Source organism: Acomys minous (assembly GCF_964271855.1).
Source record: "Acomys minous genome assembly, chromosome: 11".
NCBI lineage: Eukaryota > Metazoa > Chordata > Mammalia > Rodentia > Muridae > Acomys > Acomys minous.
The window spans coordinates 53762603-53784192 of NC_140492.1; the positions used below are offsets into that span (position 1 = coordinate 53762603).

General features: G+C 49.3%; 1 protein-coding gene across 2 annotated transcripts; it reads right to left on the reverse strand.

Annotated features, from left to right (window-relative positions):
- Positions 1-224: 224 nt before the first annotated feature.
- POPDC2 (popeye domain cAMP effector 2) lies at positions 225-20229 on the reverse strand. Of its 2 annotated transcripts, XM_084800478.1 has the most exons (4): positions 19216-20228; positions 10710-10818; positions 5241-5658; positions 225-633 (listed from the first exon to the last, which is right to left on the reverse strand). In XM_084800478.1, exons 1-4 carry the CDS (start codon positions 19704-19706, stop codon positions 548-550), a joined length of 1104 nt encoding a protein of 367 aa, XP_084656604.1. In that variant the 5' UTR covers positions 19707-20228; the 3' UTR covers positions 225-547. The 2 variants fall into 2 exon arrangements, with proteins under 2 accessions (XP_084656604.1, XP_084656603.1); XM_084800477.1 differs by lacking the exon at positions 225-633 and having other exon boundaries at positions 5103-5658; positions 19216-20229.
- Between the last annotated feature and the right edge of the window lie 1361 nt (positions 20230-21590).

Here is a 21590-nt window from a genome sequence, read left to right on the forward strand (position 1 = left end):
TTAAAGGGAAAATTAGGGTTTTAAAGTTTCTATTTCAATTGAAACAATGTTGGGAACAAAAAATAACCATGGGTAAAAGCCAATGGATTCTTTCAGACAATTTAAAGCAACAACGTAGGGAGGTGAGTGGAGTGCTTTATTGAATGTTTGCTCATGCCACACCACATCACAGGTGCTTTACCCAATCAGCTCACGGGGTCCTCACAACAATCCTGTGACGTCCTCACAACAATCCTGTGACGTCAATTCATAGCCGTACTTGACAGACCAGGCTCAGGGGCTACACAACCTGCCAAGGACCTGCAACCCATAAAAGATGGAGTCAGGCCTGGTGCCTCTGGACCCCTCCTCCTGTGAGGAAGGCTCAAGGTGGTGAGCGTCTCCATGACATCCTCGAGGCAGTTGAGGTGCGGTCCTGGCATGTCATGCCCATCCTCATATTGCTCCAGATCTTTCTGGAGGGTAAGTGGAGGGGAGTGAGTACAAGTGTCCATCCAGGGAACATGGAAGGAGCCGCCTGGCCACAGAGGGCGCAGCTCTGTGGTCCTTAGAGCTCAGGGGTGTGAATTGGAGCCAAAGGGGCCTGTGCCCTGGACTTAACTTGAGAAGAGTTCTGGAGAGGACTTCTAGAAGCTGTGGAAAGAAACAAAAGAAGAGTGTCAGCGCCTAGCTCCAGAGGGTTTGCCAAGCATCACAGGACGCTTGCAGGTTTCCATTTCCTCTGCCAACCCCAGTCTTAACTGTGCCCAGTGACCAGCATGAGCAGTTGTGCCTTTCAGTACTTTCGTTCTTGAATATGGAGGGGTCGGTCACTTCTGAAGTTATCTGGCCCCATTCTCTCAGGCTATAGGTGAGAGATGGAGCCGTCCTCCGCTGCCACTTCCTAAAGTTCCCTGCTTCCTGCCTAATGCTCATGGGTTGTGCTGGCTAGTCTTATGTCAACTTGACACGGGCTGAAGGCATCTGAGAGGAGGCAACCTCAATTTAAAAGAAAGAAAGAAAGAAAGAAAGAAAGAAAACTAGCTTCCATAAAATTGGGTTATAGGCAAGCCTGTAAGACATTTTCTTAATTAGTGATCAGTGGGGGAGGGCCCAGCACATTGTGGGTGGGGCCATGCCTGGGCTGGTGGTCCTGGCTGGGTTCTACAAGAAAGTAGGCTGAACAAGCCATGAGGAGCAAGCCAGTAAGCTGCACCCCTCCATAGTCTCTGCACCAGCTCCTGCCTCCAGGTTCCTGCCCTGGTTGGCTTCCCGTCCTGACTTCCTTTGATGATGAACAGCAATATGGAAGTGTACGTGAAATAAACCCTTTCCTCCCCAGGTTCCTTTGGTCATGGTGTTTCATCACAACAGTCAAAACCCTAACTAAGGGGTGGTTGATGAAGAAAACCCACCCCAACCCTGCGCTGAAACAACAGGCTTTGTAAGACACTGCCTTTCACTTCTACAAAGAGACGGGTGGGAAGCTGAGGCCTGCAGAGCAGAGCTGGAAGAATGACCTGAGCAGGGAAGACTGCTGTCCTGGACCTGACCCACGCAGGGGCCTCTGCCAGCAGAGCAGCCATTGCTGAGCCACCAGGGGCCTCTGCCAGCAGAGCAGCCATTGCTGAGCCTCCTGGGGCCTCTGCCAGCAGAGCAGCCATTGCTGAGCCACCAGGGGCCTCTGCCAGCAGAGCAGCCATTGCTGAGCCACCAGGGACCTCTGCCAGCAGAGCTGCCATTGCTGAGCCACCAGGGACCTGTGTCAGCAGAGCAGCCATTGCTGAGCTACCAGGGACCTCTGCCAGCAGAGCAGCCATTGCTGAGCTACCAGGGACCTGTGTCAGCAGAGCAGCCATTGCTGAGCCTCCAGAGCCTACTTCTTCTTCTTCTTCTTTTTTTTTTCTTAATACTTATTTATTTATTTATTATGTATACAGTGCTCTGCCCACATGTACATCTGCAGGCCAGAAGAGGGCCTCAGATCACATTACAGATGGCTGTGAGCCACCATGTGGTTGCTGGGAATTGAACTCAGGACCTCTGGAGGAGCAGCCAGTGCTCTTAACCTCTGAGTCATCTCTCCAGCCCATGAGTCTACTTCTAAGAGCAAAGTGTATGCCAGGAGCCTTCCAGTAGCTATTTGCCTACGCTGGCAGCCGTCAGCTTGCATTCTGAGGGAAGAATCTGAGAGCCATATGGCAGCCCTGTCTCTGGCAGGGCACACAGAGTGGGGAGCGTGAGGTCCAGCCACCACTCAGTTCTTCTGATGCTCAGGGGCTAGATGTGGTGTTTCTCATCTTTTTCCCAGGCTGCTCCTTGTTGGGAGATGATTCTGCCAGCTGCCAAGCTGGAAACCAAACCACTTCCACTGGGTCCCATTTGCTGTGGCGTTGTTGGAAGTGCTGTCCACACCAGCCCTTTCCCATAGCGTGGGAAGGCAAAGGGCAGGTTCCAGAGGTGGGGGTGGGGTGGGGTGGGTGAGGTGGGGTGGGGTAGGGGGTGGGGGCAAGGAGAAGCAGTCTGCCAGTCACATGAAAGCTGTCTAAATTATGACCAGTTATGACTGTTTTCACCTCATTCAGAACATTCTGTGGTTTGAAAGTAAAACCCGCCTGTTGTTTCCTTCCTCTCTGCTATTTAAATAACAACAGGATACACACAGGAGTACCTGGAGGCAAACAGCAGTTCCGGGAAAGATCCCATGATAATTTGGAAACATTTTTATAGGAGAAAAATGAGTTCAGGGCTGAAAGTTGGAAGGATTTCATCTTGGGATGAACAACGGATCGCTCCTGGGGTGTGAACTGCACACTGTGTGAAGAGCTTATGCAGGGCCTCCAAGACATCTTGCAACTTCACAAAAGGAGTTAGGCTCCTGGAAAAGGATGCCTCAGATTATTAGGGCTGAAGTGATTTCTAGAGCGGACAGGGAGTATACTCTGTCTAGATTTGCTTTGCTACGGAGCCAGACACAAATGTCCCAGACTCCTTCGTATATATCTTGCTGCTTGTCCCCTGGTGTTTGGGAAACAGTCTAAAAGCTGGACCTTTTTAGGCCTTTATTTGGATGGTTATTTTTGTCGTTGTTTATTTATTTATTTATTTATTTATTTTCCGAGACAGGGTTTCTCTGTGTAGCCTTGGCTGTCCTGGACTCATTTTTAGGCCGGCTGGCCTCAAACTCACAGTAATCCACCTGCCTCTGCCCCCTGAGTGCTGGGATTAAAGGCCTGTGCCACCACACCCAGCTTGAATCTTTATCCTCGGAGAAACCGGTACTGACTTTGGAGGAGTCAGGATTCAAAACTAGCAAAGTGGAGACACAAGGTTGCTTAGGAGAAGAGAAGAAAGGGCAAAGCCAGAGACTGGGCAAAGGGGAGTGAAAGCACCAGACTGCTAAGCATCCAAGCAGCAAAACGGGGAAAGGTAGGGGCTGGGGGAGGGGGGCGGGGGGAGTGTGAGCAAGAGGGATGCTCGGAGCCACAAACTGAGACAACAGGAGCAAGTAGGAGTCAGGGATGGAAAAGAGCCGGAAAGAAGAGCGAGCAGAAATCAGAGCTCCGTGAACTGAAGAGGTGGGGAGGCAGGCTGGGCAGCACGGAGCACCCACAGTTCACCCTGGAGGTAGGGAGGCAGGCCGGGCAGCACGGAGCACCCACAGTTCACCCTGGAGGTGGGGAGGCAGGCCGGGCAGCACGGAGCACCCACAGTTCACCCTGGAGGTGGGGAGGCAGGCCGGGCAGCACGGAGCACCCACAGTTCACCCTGGAGGTGGGGAGGCAGGCCGGGCAGCACGGAGCACCCACAGTTCACCCTGGAGGTGGGGAGGCAGGCCGGGCAGCACGGAGCACCCACAATTCACCCTGGAGGTGGGGAGGCAGGCTGGGCAGCACGGAGCACCCACAGTTCACCCTGGAGGTGGGGAGGCAGGCTGGGCAGCACAGAGCACCCACAGTTCACCCTGGAGGTGGGGAGGCAGGCCGGGCAGCACGGAGCACCCACAGTTCACCCTGGTGGGCAAGGAAGGGGAAAGGAAGCAAGGGGTGTGGGAAGGCAGAGGGAGGACAAGTGAGCAGGAAAGTTAGACTAAGGTATCATGGCTTCAGGGCCTTGGAATCACTCCACGGAAAACGGTTGCTTCCATACCACTAAAGCCAACATCTATCCTCATGGCCTTATCTCTCTCGCTTCTTTTCTCAGGTATGCAGCTTGTTTGAAAATACACATCCAACTCATTCCCTCTGTACCCCGGAGGCCTTCCGCCCTGGACTAGTTCTCAAAATCTGTGGGTGCTTCCCAAAGACTGATAGGTCCCTTCGGTGACACCCCTGCCACTTCAAATGCCTTCCAGATTGTAGGCGGTGGGGTTTTCCTCTGGGAAAGCCAAGCCTCCGCCATGGTTGGGTAGAGCTCAGAGGAAAATGTCAAAGTATTCTAAGATCAGCCAGAAGAACACGAAAGCTACTTCCCAGAACTGCTGAACACAGCCTTCCTGGTACACACTCCTACGAGGGGAATCCTGTTCCCACAGGAGGCCACCTGCATTCAGGACTAGGCCACTGCCCACGTGTGTGGGCTGCTGGGAAAATTTAGGCTGTCTTACGTCTGTCACAGTCATGTTTAATCAAAGCAATGTCCAGGCCTCTGCCTGATTGACCAGCAACATTTCCACTGGGCAAGAGGAAAGCAAGACAGGGTCATTTGCCTGCCAGGGCTATTTGCCTGCCATCACTGATCACTTTGATTTTTAACAGTCCTGCCTGGTCAAGACTCACTAACTTCGCAGAGCTATCTGTACGCCAGGGAGACAACCAGACCCATGCCCACATTCACTTCCCCTCGAAATCCATGCCACATACAAAATCCTCTCAGCCCCAGCAGCAGTCCTAGCTATTAGCAAAATCTAGTCCGCCCTTCCCCCTCCCCCCCGCATCCCCCTCCCTGCACAAAAGAATAGCAGCCCATTGGCCTGCTCTAAATGCCAGTCAGCCCATTCTCCCAGCATGCATCTGCTGTGCGCGCAGGCAGGGTTGGGTTACAGCAGTGAGTGGTCCTCTGAGAGGGACACAGAGGCAGGCAGTGTCAGGAGCAGGCACATTCACCTCTGCATACTTACATAGGATCCTGAGATGGTGACGTGTGCCCATGTTAGTTCTGCCCTCACCTCATGTACTCCCCATCACTCCTATAATCCATAAACGACTCTGATCCCGAAACCTCCTCAAAATCCTCCAGCACCAGACTAGTGGAGTCCTCACCCAGGGTGCCGCCGCTGTCAGGCCTGGGCGTCCTGGCCCGGGACTGGGGCACAGGGAAGTTGGTGGTAGCTGGAGGTGGGGAACAAGGGGGGGTCGGCAGGATGCAGATGGGCCTGGCCTGAGCAGGGGACACAGCGGCCTCAAAGACTTCTTCTTCTTCATCGTCTTTCTCAGACTCGGGCCCTCCATCTGAGGCTGAGGGACCCAGAACATGGTAGAGGCTGGGCAGGCGGATGTCGAAGCGCATCCCGAACTTGGCAAACAGCTTGTCGTTGAGGGTGTAGAGTTTCTCTGAGATGTCGTAGCCCAGCAGGGCTGAGAAGAGGCGGGAGATGTAGCGCTCTCTGTTCAGAAGGACGTGGAGATTTTTCCGGGGCCAGGAAATGTAGCTGCATTCGGTCTCGGCGGTCAGCGTGACCTGAGGGGTTAGGAGCAGAGAGGGGAGAGTTTAAAGTGTAGAGAAACAGGTCGGTATTTTGCTTTTGGGAGCTCTGTACGGCCTAGCTAGGAGGAAGTCCAGGGACGGGCTTCTCGTGTGCGCTGGGATATGCGTGCTCCGTGTGAGGAGCCGCGGTCAGTCGCTTGCTCACTTGCCCGTCACCTCCGGGAGCCTCAGTTCCCATAACTCATCTCCTCGGCTCTTCCGTTCTGCAGTCCCACAGCTGATAACAATGGTTGCAAGAGATTCATAGCAGAATGGGACGGAAGGGAGGGAGGCTTCCTGGTGAGCTGGAGAGAGGTCCAACTGAAGACTGTTCATTTTAAGAACAAAGAAAGTAAGACCCAGGCTTGGTGACCTTTCACTAATCCGAGCTACTTGGGAAGCTGGGGTGCGAAGATGACAAACTCAAGGTCAGCTTGGACACCTTAGAGGAGAAAACCAAGATCTGGGAAGGAGATAGCCTAGCCTGTGTGTGTAAGGCGCTAGGTTGAACTTCCAGTACTAGGGGAAGGCGGGGAGGGGTAGGGGGAACCATGCATTGGGGCACAGGCACCAAAAGGATAGGGGGGGGGGGAAGAAGTTTATTGAGAGAAAAGGCTACAGAGCAAGCATGCTAAGGTGGAGGTAGTGGGCCAGGAACTGGAAGCCAGCCTGGGCTACGTAGTGAGTTCTAGGATAGCCTGAGCTACAGAGTAAGACCCTGTCTCGAAACCAAAACCAAAGGCGAGTAGCAAAGCTAAGATTAAAATGGACTCATTCCAAGGATAGTATAGAAGTGGGAATAAACTTAGACACTTTGTAATAACCCTTTGGCTGACAGGGTTACAGTGTCTGACAAGGTGGAAGTGGTGAAGATGGCCGCTTCACTGAGCTGGGACTACATGCCAGGCACTGTGCTGTGTGCCTGTTTACTGACTATGAAGTATGGTGTTGGCTTTTGAAGTGTTCTCTGTTAGAGACTATATACAACCCCTTAGGCTCTTGCCTTTCAGGGCCAGAAAGATGGCTGAGGGGCTTAGAGCACTTGCTGTTCTCGCAGAGGACCTGACTTTGATTCCCAGCATCCACAGCAGGCAGCTCACAACTGCCTAGGACTTCATCTCCAATGGATCCAACACCCCTGGCTTCTGCAGATGTCTGCACTCATGTGTGCATACCCACACACAGACACACACAACTAAAAAGAAATCTTTCATTTTTCCAAGACGGAGTTTCTTTTTTGTAGAGCTGGCTGTTCTGGGACTCACTGACTTTCATGGTTAGCTACCTTTATTCCCCTTTCTATCAAACTCCATAGAAACCTGACTGTACTTACTGTCTCCTTTCTTCTTACTTGCTCTTGTGCAAATCATTGCTCCTGTCAATCAAGGCCCCCAGTGGCTTCTCAGGTGCTGCTTCCACAGGTCAGCTACACTCTGCTGGACCACCTCTTTGACACACTGTCTTCCTGGGGTTCTCAGGATGCCAAACACTCTTGGGGGGCACCTCCTGACTTCTTTCCAGGGTTTCCCCAACTTCTTAACATGTCAGGCTGGGTTTGTGAACCACATCTCTGTCCCCACATTCACTAGGCAATGCTATCCCATGCAATGGATTTCAGCGTTATCTGCATAAAACTCATTCCCAAATTTATCTCCCAAGCCCAGACCTCATTCTTGGACTCCAGACTCCGACGATCCAACTGCCTTTGCAATGTCCCTACTGCCATCCAATGGGAAGCAAGCTGGGCATGCTCCAAGATGCATCATTAACCCCCACCCACCCCCACAAGCTCCACATGCAGCCTCCCCATCCTTCCAGGGGCTCGGGTCAGAAGCCTCCCTGTTCACTAAGACCCACTTGTTAGAAAACCTTTTGAGCTCCATCAGGAATATATATAATCTGGCTCCTGCGACACCTTTGCAGCTTCCTCTTCTGCTGGCTGCACCCCCACCTCGAGGTGCTCCCCTTTCTGTACCTGAAACCTGCAGTCCTCCCTCAGCACTTTAGCGCTTGCACTGTCCTCTGTGTCATAGATCACAGTGCACACTGTCGCCTCTCAAAGCCTTTACTCAGCTGTCACCGGCTTAACAAGGACACCATGAGCACTGCATTTAAACTGCAACCTTACACCATGTCCTGTGCTGTTCTTTTCACTAGCTGTTGTTATTTCCCGTCATATTTTCCAATTCATTATATCTAAAGTTTATTTTTGTTTTTCCCACTAGAATGTAAATTGCAGAAGAGCAGGATCTGTGCTGTTCACTAATGTATTCCAAACTCTTTTAGCAGTGCCTGACATATAGTAAGTGACTGACACAAGGGAAGACTAACAGTCTTGTACGTTGCTAAATAACCTACTGCCATTTTCTTATATCTTTTATGAAGCCCTTCTCCAGAGGCTAATGGCTCAGCAGTTAAAAGCATGTCCTGCTTTTCTTGAGGACCAGAGTTTGGCTCCCCGCACCCAAACAACATTCTGCAACTCCAGCTGATGCCCTCTTCTGTCCTCCCAGGGCACTGCACCTAAATGGGCATCCACTCCCCTGCCACACATACTTAAGAAGAGATCTTTTTAAAAAGACCTTCCCTGAAGATGCTCTGGAAATCTACTTTGTGTGTGTGTGTGTGTGTGTGTGTGTGTGTGTGTGTGTGTGTGTTAGGGAGCATGTGTGGGTTTGTATATATGTGTGTGGGTGCTGGTCTGTGCAAGTGCTTGCGGAGGTCAACTTCAGGTACCCTCCTCTCTTGGCTTTACACCTTATTTTTTGAGACTGAACCTAGCCCGTGACATTTCAACTAGACTGGCTGGCCAGCAAGACCCCCAGATCTGCCTGTCTTTGCGTCTCCGAGAGCTGGGATTACTAGAACATGTCACCATGTCCTGGTGCTGGGAATCTTAACTTGGGTTCTCATTTGCCTACTGCACCGTGCCCCTGGCCCCCAGAAATCTACTTTTTGATTAGTCCCTGCATGCATACAACACCGTCTGTAATAACATTTTGATAAAATGCTGAGCTTTTCTTATTTATTTGTTTTGGGGCTTTTTTGTTTTTGTTTTTTTTGTTTTTTTGGGTTTTTTTGGTTTTTTTGGGGGGGGGACAGGGTTTCTCTGTTTAACAGTCTTGGCTATCCTAGACTCACTTTGTAGACCAGGCTAGTCTCGAACTCACAGAGACTCACCTGCTTCTGCCTCTCGAGTGCTGGGATTAGAGGTGCGCGCCACTACGCCCCCTGCCAAACTTTCTTTATGAGAGCATATGTAAATAGGACACAAGACCCGTAAAACGGGGTGCAGATTGGAGGTAATGACGGGTTCTGTGGGGGTGCGCCTGTGCTCTGCTCTTGCTGAAAAATGAGAGTGCCATGGTGCCACAAACCAGACGATTGGCTGGGACTGAGCAGTTGAGAGGTGTGATGCGATGCTGAGACTTGAGTTAAATGTGTTGTGAATTACGATTTCGGCAGTCACTAGGACTGCTCTTCCAATCCACAAAGCTCAGTAAGAGGCAAGGTCAAGATGAACTATAACTCAACAACATTTGATATCTGCAGAGAGGAAATGGGACTTTACACAGCCAACAGCAAGGGTGTGGGTCTCATTGCTTCTAAATGAGGCACACACTCAAGATATAAAAGGGTGGAATATGAGTCTGCTTACATTCCACGCAGAGAGGCCATCTAGGGTAACAGCCCTTCCTTTGGAGCATAACCCCACCTGCTCCTCCCTGTCAGTGCCACAGCCTGGACTATCTGGCTCCAGCTGCTCAGCTCTGTCATTCTCCTGGCCTAAGGGAGTTCCCGGAGAATGCCTCTGGGCAAAGCAGAGAGGGTGGGGGTAGGACGAAGGTTGTGTGATTGGAGGGGGTCAGTGGCTAGTGGCCCTGGCAGTGGCAGCAAGACTGCCTCTCTGACAGCATCGCCACAGAGCCAGGATGAGGACGGAAGCAAGCCCAGACAGTGGCATTGCCCGGCATGTGTCTGTTCCGGGGTTAGCACATATGCTGGCTAGAGAACTCTCTGGTAGACGTCAGAGAAGACACAAAGACCCCAGGACCAGCGAACTGTTTGGTGGGCTCCCTAAGAGGGTTAAGGGGACCACTGTTCTGATGGCCCAGGCTCCTTCTTGGCTTTGCTATACTCTCTGGCTGAGCACATGATGCTCTGGGACCTTAGATGGTCTGTTGAATAGTAATATCCAATCTAGCAAGTTGTGGGGCTCGGTGGGGCAATGAAAATGCAGTGCGTGCAGCGCGCTAACCATCGGCAACCCAAACCACAAGGTGTTAAGGACTGTAGAGAGCATGGTAGGGGCTGAGTGGCCAGGCTCCCCAGTGGCTCGTGGCTGTGAGTGACCCAGAGAGTCTTCTGAGACACCAACTGCTCGTGGGCAGCCAGTTCAGCAAACACTGTGTTCTTGGGGCTGTCTTTTGGAGTGTGGTGATAGAGACAGAGACGGAACGATGGAAACGTCTCCATTGGAATAGAGAGCAACGTGCACACAGGCAGCATAAACTAGCGGAGGAGCTCGAGCAGGCAGGTGGCTGCAGGAAGCTGTGGGGCATAGAGGCGGGAAGGTGGACCTGGGCAGCCCTCATAGACGGTTTCTGGGGAGCATGGTGGTTTTATTTTAGAAGGGAAATGCATTTCAGGTATGGGGACAATAGCAAGTTTGGAGGTGCTGGTGTTGGGCACAGCCAGAATGAGCAGCGTGTACTGCGGGGAGGGGGGGGGGGGGCTGGAGCTGCAGCCAGAGATCGCTAAGAGTTGATCTAAGTAGGACGAGCTTTTTGTCATCCTGTCAGCATCAGTCTTTTGGAGGAGTTGCAGGCACACGAGTGACATGATTGCCTGTTGGGGACCAGTACCACCCTTCCCTGTTCCCCAGACCCAGGAGCCCAGGCGCTCTTCTCATGGAGAAGGCAGAGGTCATGATCCCACCCGCTCTTAGCATCACATTTGCTGGTGGTCGAGGGGCAGATGGAAGGTAGCGATGTTGCCGGATGGACATTGCCCGTGGGTGGTGCTGCCACGGGACTCCTTATTACCTGGAAGGTCCCCTCCTCAGAAGGCTGCAGTGATTCCCATTCAGGAGAGTCCAAGAACTGGTATGGAAAGATGTAATGCAGAAACTGCCCATCCTGGCTCACTCGAACCCTGACAGAAGGAGAGAAGAGACCGAATGGGAAAGGACAGCGGCTGCTCATGCGCCCTCTGTAGACGCTGCTTGCTGCTGATTAGCACAAATCCTCCAGCAGAAATCCCCAGCTAAAGTGTGGAGAGCCGAAGGAGATATGGCCCAGTCAAACCTGGAGACTAAGCTCTCCTGGTCCTCTTCCTCCTGCTCCTCCTGCTCCTCCTCCTCCTCATACATGGCTTTATACTCCACACTGCAGAACTAGAGTCCTGGGGAGGGAGGGGGTTATTAAAAACACTTAGGCACCTAGCATAGTGGCTCATGTGTATATGAGTCTAGTGTAGTAGATCATGTGTTATGAGCTCATGGGTGGCCACTCAACACTTGGGAGGCTGTGACAGGAGGATTGCCATGAATGTGAAGCCAGCCTGGCCTACATAGTAAGTGTCAAGGCAGATAGGGCTAGAGTAAGACACACACACACACACACACACACACACACACACACACACACACACACACACACACACACCAAAAGAAGGAGCAGGAGAAAAGGACAAACAGGAAAGAAGAGAAAGAAGGAAGGAAACAAAACCTCCTGAAAACCGCCTCAGGCATGGGACTTATCCCAAAGCAATAAGAGAAACATCTTGGCAGGTGAGATCCAGACATTATTAGTTTAAAACTCTCCCCAATAATTCCATTACATATCCAGGATGCAAACCACTGTCCTGGGGGGGGGGGGCTCTGCTGTCCACTAACCACGTGTGGCTATTTCAATTAAGATTTGCATTCATGCCGGGCATGGTGGCACACGCCTTTAATCCCAGCACTTGGGAGACAGAGGCAGGTGGATTGCTGTGAGTTTGAGGCCAGCCTGGTCTATAAAGCGAGTCCAGGACAGCCAAGGCTACACAGAGAAACCCTGCCTAGAAAAACCAAAACAAACAAACAAAAAGATTTGCATCATTAAAGTTAAATACAGTTAACATCCCAGTTACTCAGTCTCATTAGCTACACCAACGCCAAGTCCGTGTGATCTGTGCCTGCCCTATTGCACTGCAGGGATGTAGAATGTCTCCATTGCCATGGAAAGTGATGCTCTGTTTTTCCCTTTCTGGGCAGGCTACATGAGGAGCAGTGCTCAGGATAGTATATGTTGGCAAGAGAAAGAAGACAGCATGTGAGAAAGGCAAATGGATGCTTCAGCCTGGCCATTTAGTCATCACGGTAATGTAAGGTAGACTGGTTTCATTTTTTGATTATTGTTCTTTTCTGAATTTTACAGCAAGAAAACAGACGGTCAGGAAACCTGCACAGTGAGCTCAAGGTCACACGGCTAACCAGGCAACAAAACTGAGATTCTATGTTCTCAGCATGTTATGAGACTTTGGGGCAGGTGGTGGTGGACACTTTCACATCACCCTTTCTCTACTGTCACCAACATAAGGAAAATGAGACCCCAGATACCCCGTTCACTGATGGTCCTGGGATGTGCACTGAGCCCAGCACCATCCTAACTGCATCCATGAGACTTTAGACCTGCAGTTAAGTCACTGTGATTTGTGACTTGTGCCTTGGGCAGAGACAACTATCAGACATCGGGTTAATTGGACACATTCCTGTGTTTGGGAACTAAAATCTTGTCTCTCAAACAATGGAACCCACACTTTGCGAAAGGATGTACCCCAAATGGCCACAGGAGAGCCTAAAGTCGTAAAGAATACCCAATAGCCACGACCTTATCTTATTCCAGCCTGAAGCCCAGGCGCACGCCTTTCTTTAAGTTTGAAAAGAAATCCCTTTCTGTTATAAAGGACCCTGCCTCACATCAGCTAGATAGAGCGGGCTTCTGTGGCTGCGACTAGGAATTCCAATTAATTAAAAACAATTTTATGAATATAATTATTCCACATTACCAGACAGTTATGAACTACTCTGGGCTTCCCTGTAACCACAGGTTTGTCCTACAGCTCAGGGTCAGCAAGCCCTCTAATGCTGTTTGCTGTCTCTGTAGCTGGCTGGCTGGCACCTACCCTGACGTTTACTCCTGCAGAGAAGGGGCCTGCATTCTGTGAGGATCTTTAGAGTACCTGGCACACCAACAGTATGTCCAGATAGAGTGAGTGGTTTTGGATGTGGTGTGGCCTCTAAACACAGATTAAGATCCGGTATGGGCTCTTCTCTCCACTGCCCACAAAATTCAGGCTTCCACGTTCACCTCTTCGAAAGTGAGTTACATAAGGCAAAGGAGGAAACAGGTGCGCTCTGTGGCACGCGCCCACCTGGAGGGGCTGGCTTTCCATTACTTCCGGGGCCTTTCTCACTAAACCACTATTCACAGAGCCTCCTGAACACCCAGGGCTGCAGAGGTGGGTATACTCTGGCCCTTGCCTTTGACAGGTTCACAGCGGAGTGAATAATTTATTCTTGCGCACAAGTAACTGGCTGCAAATCAGTGTGCTGAGTACTGGGAGAAGCAGGCTCACAGGAGAAGGAGATGGAAGATGCAGGGAATAGACTTCTCAAAGATGACATCACATCTGAGTTTTGAAGAGCAGGTTATGGATGAGCAGGTAAGGGTGGAGGTGGGCGGAGTGCTGGGACATTTCATGAGAGCCTGTTCTCAGATCCCTTCGGCTCCTAGAGTTCTAACTGGATACGTGGGGGCTCGGCTGAAAACTACACCTTCTTACGCTCTTTGCTGCTGGGTTCTGCCAAGGAGTGGGGTTCAGGTCAATGGGATATTAGCACCCTTGAGTGTTCTCTCAGTGAATGCCTAGATATATGTGTGAGCACGCAAATTACTGAAGACTACGGATGGTCACTAAGTAATTACCTATTATATGATAGAAGAAGGAGGAGGAGGAGGAGGAGAAGAAGAAGAAAGGTCTCAAACCAAGCTAAGAACAGAGCCAGCCTCTGATGGCAAAAACACACTCACTGTAAGACCAGAAAATAGACACAGATTGCTTGGGAGATGCAAGAGAAGCTAAAGCGCCCTGGTCTCTACCACAGGACATTTGCTCATGCTATTTTCAGTGTTGGGGGATGGTCTGATGTATTTTGATGCTAATTACTGCTTACTGTCTCTGTGACTTACCTTTTGTTTAATAAAAAGCCATCCCACCTGAGCAGAGCAGGAGATATGTGGGGCTTAGAGACAGAGGAATTCTAGGAAGAAGAAAGGATGGCCAAGAGGAGAGAGACCTGAAGTGAAGAGAGGAAGGCTGCCATGGGTTAGCTGGAGGAGAAGCACATGGCTGCCGGCATGAATGGAGAATCTGGCCCAGGTGAAAAAACATGAGCAAGTATTTGGGATTTTGGATGGGAGGTAGCTTGATAAAGTTTTAAAAGTAGATGGCATGGGATTGAGGCAGGGATCCCATGCTTGCACCATTATGGGAGGTAGTTTAGAGGATTGATATCTGCCCTGCCTCAGGTTAACCAAGGCTATCTTAAAATATAACAAGTGTCTGTGTCTTAATTGATTGCTAACGGGGCCTACAGATAATACTGATAATACAGATAATTTTAAAAACAATAAGTGGCACCGAAGGTGGACTTGAGGTCTTAATTGTTACTGGCAAATAGGGTTAATTTTGATTCATTGATATAAAATTTTGTATATTGATACAAAGTAGGTTTAATTTTGATACATTGAAATGGAATTCAAATTCGGTATTGTTTTTCACACATTATATTTCTACTTTAATATGAAGTATTGTACATATACAGCTCAATTAATACATAGTTTATTTCTAATAGTCTGATAGTGTTATTGTAGGCTGTTTAAGATAATTAAGTAATAAAAGTCAACTGTTGATCAGTTCATGGTCATGTCAAGTATAGGAATATACATATTAGGTCTAACAGATGATTCTATAGATATTTGTGGTTAAAATAGTTAGATAAGGTCTTCAAAAACCTCAGAGACCTACAGAACATGGCATTTAAAATGTTTTTATTGTTTTAAGGATTCTTTGACAACAAGACAGGTTAACTCTTGACAACACCCAGCCTCCATAAAGAAGATGATGAACATTGAAGAATCTCTTTGTGGAGATGGCTTTGAGTGTGACAAAACAGTCACTAGACAAAAATGTCCTCGTTTCTCCCAAAGACAGAATTCTGCCTAAAATGGACAAGCTTGGATACAGGCAGAGTTGGTGGTCAGACTATGCCAAGACAGGGTGAACAAGTCCTCAATAGTTCCTGCCTCACAAATATGTCTGTCAGATATACTAGGGCAGAAGGCTGAAGATGATGCTCAAACGTTATAAAAAGTTTTGGGTGTCTGTTCAGGCAATAAACTGTCTCTGTCATTTTTTCATTGTAAAAGCTAATAACCTACACTTCACTTTTATTCAGGTAGTTAAATTTATTCCTTCTCAAGTCTCTGATGGGGCTAAAGACCAAATAGTTAATTTTAAAATTAAGCTTAGTTGTTTAAGAATTAAAAAAAATACTTTTAAATCTAGATATACACTTTTAGGTTGATAGATTTGAGCTTTAATAGATGTTGATTTAGGTTCAAAACCTTAGATTTACCAAGATAAAATTGGTAATATTTTCTACAAGGTTGCCAAATACCTTTTGATAGATATTATATATGTAAGCCTTACCTATTGGTTTTTATAATCTTACTTACTGTATATAAAAAATGGCATTTTTTATTTAAATAGAAAAGGGGAAATGTTGGGTGATGGTCTGATGTATTTTGATGCTGATTACTGTTTACTGTCTCTGTGACTTACCTTTTGCTTAATAAAAAGCCATCCCACCTGAGCAGAGCAGGAGATAGGTGAGGCTTAGAGACAGAGGAATTCTGGGAAGAAGAAAGGATGGCCAAGAGGAGAGAGACCTGAAGTGAAGAGAGGAAGGCTGCCATGGGTTAGCTGGAGGAGAAGCACATGGCCCGCGTGAATGTAGAATCCAGCCCAGATGAAGAACATTAGCAAGTATTTGGGATTATGGATGGGAGGTAGCTTGATAGAAGTTATTAGAAGCAGATGGCATGGGATTGAGGCAGGGATCCCATGCCTGCCCCACTATGGGAGGTAGTTTACAGGATTGATATCTGCCCTGCCCCAGGTTAACTAAGGCTACCTTAAAATATAACAAGTGTCTGTGTCTTAACTGATTGCTACCGGGCCTACAGATAATACTGATAATACAGATAATTTAAAAAACAATACTTCAGCTAGACTGGTCTCTCTCAGGCCTGGGATGACCCCTTGCAGGAGTCTGTGTGACCTCTCAGAAAATGAAGGCCCATAGCTTACATGCCCTCGTTTTACATTTAGTATTTCTCCCTGGGAACGTCAGGCCCATGTAATCACTGTGGCACATAACTACTAATGGCTTAGGCTCCATGAGTTCAAGACAATGCTTGTCACATCTAGCACTGGATCTCTAGTCTTAGTGCTCTTAAAAATATCTGAGGAAGCAGGGCTGGAGAGACGGCTCTGCAGTTAAGAGCACTATCCGCTCTTCCAGAGGCCCTGAGTTCAATTCCCAGCAGCCACGTGGTGGCTCACACCCCCCATACTCTCCAATGCCCTCCTCTCGTGTGCAGGTGTATATATAGATGGAACACTCATATAAAATCTTTTTAAAAATATCTAAGGAAGGCTGGGAAAAATAGAAGGAAGGAGAGAGGGAACGAAAGAAGAAAGAAACAATGAATGGATGAACAAAGATGTGTGTGTGTGTGTGTGTGCGCGCACGCGCGTTTGTAGAGATTAAAACCCCAAGAAAAAGCATCTCTAAGGAAAGAAGAAACCAGGAGAGAAGGAGGCCTATCCTATGGCATGTATCATTTCTCCTCCTCATCTCCTCAGGTAAGGAAGTTGGTTCCCAAAGCCCACCACCAAGATGTGACACCATCTTGTCTGATGTCTAACCAGGCCGCAAGGCAAACCAAAGTGGTTTTTAATGGGTGTGCTGTATCCTTTATCACCGGTGTCCCCCTTGATCATGTCAGTGGCAGGTCATTTCCTTGCCCTGTAATGGCTTAGGTGGTTACCTGGTCAGGAGGGCTGTACATGTGGGAGTTGCTACGCTGCATCCTCTATGAAAGCGAAAGAGTAAGCATAGCTCAGCAGGGTACCAGGCTTTGAGAAGATCACTTTGTTCTCTCAGCATCGAAAGGGATGGCTGACCTTGTCAAAGCCAAACAATAAGGCTTCTAGGGTTTGAGCAAAGGGCTCCAGGGGACACTGCGCAGGACAGGGAAGTCTGCATAAGAGCCTGCACTTCCTGGCACAGAAAGAGTCTCCTCTGTCCCTAGAGGTGTTCAGCACCACACCAACCCAGATGCAGTGATTCTCTCTTAAAAACCAAAGCCCAGAGTCATAAGAGAGAAGCTTCTCCCTCTTGCCCACTCAGCAAAGGTGAGACAGGATGACAAGGAAAGGAGAGTAAAAAAGAGCAGTAACAAAGAAGCCCTTACTCCAAACCTTGAAAGTCAAGGGAAAAATTGAAATGGCCTGGTTTCTGACTGTTTGTTGATGCTTAGTATACTAAGCAAAGCGATGTAGAATGACAAGCCTTGCAAGGCGTGGTGGCGCACGCCTTTAATCCCAGCACTTGGGAGGCGGAGGCAGGCGGAGTTTGAGGCCAGCCTGGTCTACAAAGTGAGTCCAGGACAACCAAGGCTACACAGAGAAACCCTGTCTCAAAAAAAAAAAAAAAAAAAAAAAAAAAAAAGAAAGAAAGAAAGAAAGAAAGAAAGAAAAGCCTGATTTTCCCCTTCTCTGGGATATGGTCTTATACAAGATCATGGCAAATTTGTCATAAACAAGACACCAGAACCACATGATAACTGCATGTTTCTGCTAAGTGAACACCATACAGTGTGTTCCTGGCGTCTTGTGTATGACACACTCACAGTGATCTTGCACAAGCAGGAGAGGCCATTCTCTACTGGCCTCGGTCCCCTCCATGGAACAGAGGAGCCAGGAGGAGCACTTAGCATGGATCTCACGAAGGAGCGGGCTCCTTACATTCATTGTGTGTGTTATAAGCATGACACAGGGTAGTGAGTGCCTAGGCAACAGCCGGTGCCTACTTGTCTACAGAGCATTGCTTTGTTTACACTGCCAACTCACTCATAAATGAAGTCTTTCCCTATGAAAACTCTCCCATCATAACTCAATCAACCCGTGTCTTCCGAATCCGAAAACAGAAAATCAAAGTCTACACAATGATTTGGATTCTATAAACTAAGACATAAGTAGGTGTTATGACTATTGACAGTAATTGCCCCACCATCGCCAGAAGCCTCTTTCGCCACTGTGTAGTTGGCCATCTTAGTTTGTTGTTTCTTCCCCCTCCCTCCATCTCTCCTCCCTTCCCTTCATCCCTTTCCCCTTCCTTGCCCTTCCCTCTTCCCCTTCCTCTTTTCATTCTGCCCTCTCCTTTCCCCTTTGCCTTCCTGTAACTAGAATGTTCTGATTATCGTCTTTTTTAGCCCCATGCTTCATCTCCTGCAAGGTGATGGGAGGGACTGTCTATGGTCAAGTGCTCTGAGGTGATGTGTCAAAGGATGCACAAATGCCTACCAAGCGCGACACACAGAGCCTCATGGCGTTCCACCATTGAACATCAACAGCCACTGTTGCCATGGAGGCTAAGTGGACACTCTGAGCCTGAAGCCACCCACTGGCCAACTATCATTCCTCCTCTTGGGCACATGTCTCCACTAAATCCCCAGTGAGACATCTGTGGGCACTGCTACTCTTCTGTCACCATGGGGCCCTCAGATTACAGTATTGACTCTCAATAGAACAACGGGACTGGCAATACAGACAGTGCTATTTCCTCTCTGTAGCTGCCAGTACATGGGCTATACTCCAGGGCTTGTATAGGATATCTCAAACATAATAGAGTATTTTCTTGATGCCCTGGCAGGGACCAGGGGTTGCTGGAAACCCCCTGTTTTATTTTTAAATTTCTTGCATATAACTGGTGCTTAGCAAGTTTTAGATGAATATGGAAGGAACAAATCGATCTTATTGAAATGGTCAGTTTTCTACAGCTCACAGAGAGGTTCCTGCACTATAGGCATCACACACACACACACACACACACACACACACACACACACACATACACACACACACACACACAATGTGTCCATTTTAGGTCTGGCCTCATCAGACCTTCCGGTGGCAAGTGCACACAGTCACCCTTGATAGCGTGGAAGTTGCGCCATGATCTAGTTTCCTCTTGGAAAGTGTCAAGAAAGAGGAAGCAAAGTCACTCCTGGGGAGGGGGGGAATCTATTTGGGTTTGTCCAAGTTGTCAGTTCCTTCCCTTGATGAAAGGGGACACGAAATGGAAAGGGACACTGGGAAATAGGAAGTGTGGGCTGGGGGGGAAATTCCAGGCATTGGCAATAAAGAATACCTTACCGACCAGAGAGGAGCAGGGACAGGCGGTTGATGGCTGTCTCACCCTCCACGGCATAGGTCTGCTCCGTGGCCAGTGTCAAGACCTGCTCATGACAGCAGTGGACAATATCCTTGTAGGCCTGCAGGGGCACCTGCAGAGGCAGGTACAGTGTCTTGTAGAGGAGGTTGAATTCCTCAGGGAGGGTGTTCACCCGCAGGCGATACAGCAGGTGTGCCAGCTGAAGCAGGCAAGCCACTGTCAGGAGGATGTTCCACAGGACGATGTCCAGCCCACAGGCATCAAACCAGCCCCACAGCACACAGCAGAGGAAGCCTGGGCCCAGGATGCCGAAAAGATAGAAGCAGCCATAGACTCCACTGCCTGCCATGAAGCCCATGAGCAAGAAGCAGTTGGCCAGGTGATAGAGTGCACCTTCCACAGCCGCCTTCCAGCCATTGCACACTGGCCCCTGCCAGAGGAGCTCACCCACTGTGCTGCTGTTGGCACTCATCGCTGGGGCTTTTAAGCCCTCTCCAGGCTCTGCTACTGTCCCCACAAAGGAAACTGTGTGTGTGTGTGGGGGGGGGAAATTAATTACTCTGTCCTCCCAGGTGGCTTCTCACCACCAACTCTACCTTTGCTGGCAGGAATGCTTCCGGTAGCTCTGAGCAAGAGTGCCGAGACATAGTACACTTCATGGAAGCTTGAAAACCTAAGTTTGTTGTTGTTTCTTTTTTTTTTTCCTTCTTCCTGTCTTTCAGCGAAGCTCTTGTCCTCCCTTCAGCACGCCGGCAAACGTCTTTGGCTCCAGCTTTCTTAAGACAGTGTGTTCACACTTAGTTCTTAGCAAAAAACCATACTTTTTCCTGCTAGAAAGTGGGAGCATGACACCAGAGACTTCAGCAACACCCGACGAAGCGGCCACATCCTGCTCTCTGTTGTTCGCAGGCAGGATGAGGAGAGCCAGCAGGGAAGGCACACTTGTGCTGCATTTGGAATGCACGTTCTTTTGGCACCGGAAGAAAGGGTGACCCCAGAGGGATACCATGTTTGGAATTGGAATCCAAGAGGTACTGGCAGTGAGAGAAAACAGGCCAGGAAAACAGGCAGGCTGGCATAGCACTTAGCATACCTCCAAAGGACAAGATAAGAGCCCGGGTCAACAGAGGTGGGGGTAGGGGTGGGAGAGCGGGGAGGGGGAGAGGGGGGCTGTGTCAAAGGAAAAGCAGCAGAGCGTTTAGGTCCACGGAGTAGGCTGGACACAGTGCAGATGTCCTGTCAGGAGGATTTGGGGATTTGCCTGAGGTAGGAGGACAGTTCAAAGTGGGAATGCCTGGGGCTATTAACAGGAACAGCACTGGCAGGGAAAACCAGAGAGCCCGTGGAAGGTTTAAGACAGTCTGCAAACGTCATTGTGCGGCAATGTGACTGCAGTCCCTTCAACTCCGAGTTGACGCTCCCCTGCAAATATCTAAGCCTAGTAATTGTTAATAAATGCTAACACCTTACCCAAATCACCGGCCCATCTACACCAATAGCCTCACATCAGAATGACTACCTGAGGAAGACTCCTTTGGTACTCACCCCCACTGAGCCGTTTATACACATACTGCAGCTCTCCTGTGTAGGATAGAATACCCAGTCACCACCGTTCTCCTAGAGCCAAGGAAAACGGAGCCTCGGGGAGGTAACACGCCCCAACACGGAGTAGACAGCAAAGCCAGGATTTGAACCTGAGACTGTCAGACTTAACACTCTTGCTTTAAGTGGGGTTCACGGTAAGCAGAAATGCTGAACCAGAGATCTCTGATTCCCAGCTCCACACTCCTGAGATGGCTGATGACTTTCAAGGACCTTCTAAAGGGACCTGGGTGATTCATTCTGGACTGCCAGGAGGGAAATGTGAACAATGCAAACCTTAAACCGAGAGACCCAGCCTCTCTGGCTTCTGGGGGACCTGCTGAGTCTCCATCCTGGCTGCTGGGGTTGCTAGCATCTTTGCCTTATTGTCCCAAAGATGTAAGTGAGGGCTCAAAACCAGAACTATCCAAACGCTAGCTCCACACAGACTCGGGACGCCGTGCTGTTGAGGTTTCCATCTCAAGGAATATTGAGTGCACACTGTGGCCTGAATGTCACTCTCCAAGGCAGAGACTGCAAACAACAGCGGCGCCTCGATGCCCGAAACACATTACCAAATTAAGTTTAAAGAACATTATGACCCAGGAAGAAGGCAAGTGTGGAGGGGAGGGGGGCACAGAGCTGAGGTGTGAGGAGACAGAGAGCAGAAGCTGTCATGGTGAGGCGGCAAAGGCCTAGTTACAGAAGGGTGAGAGTTCTTGGCATGCTTAAGGAAGACATTTTAAATGTTTAATTGGGATCAATTGATCCGTAG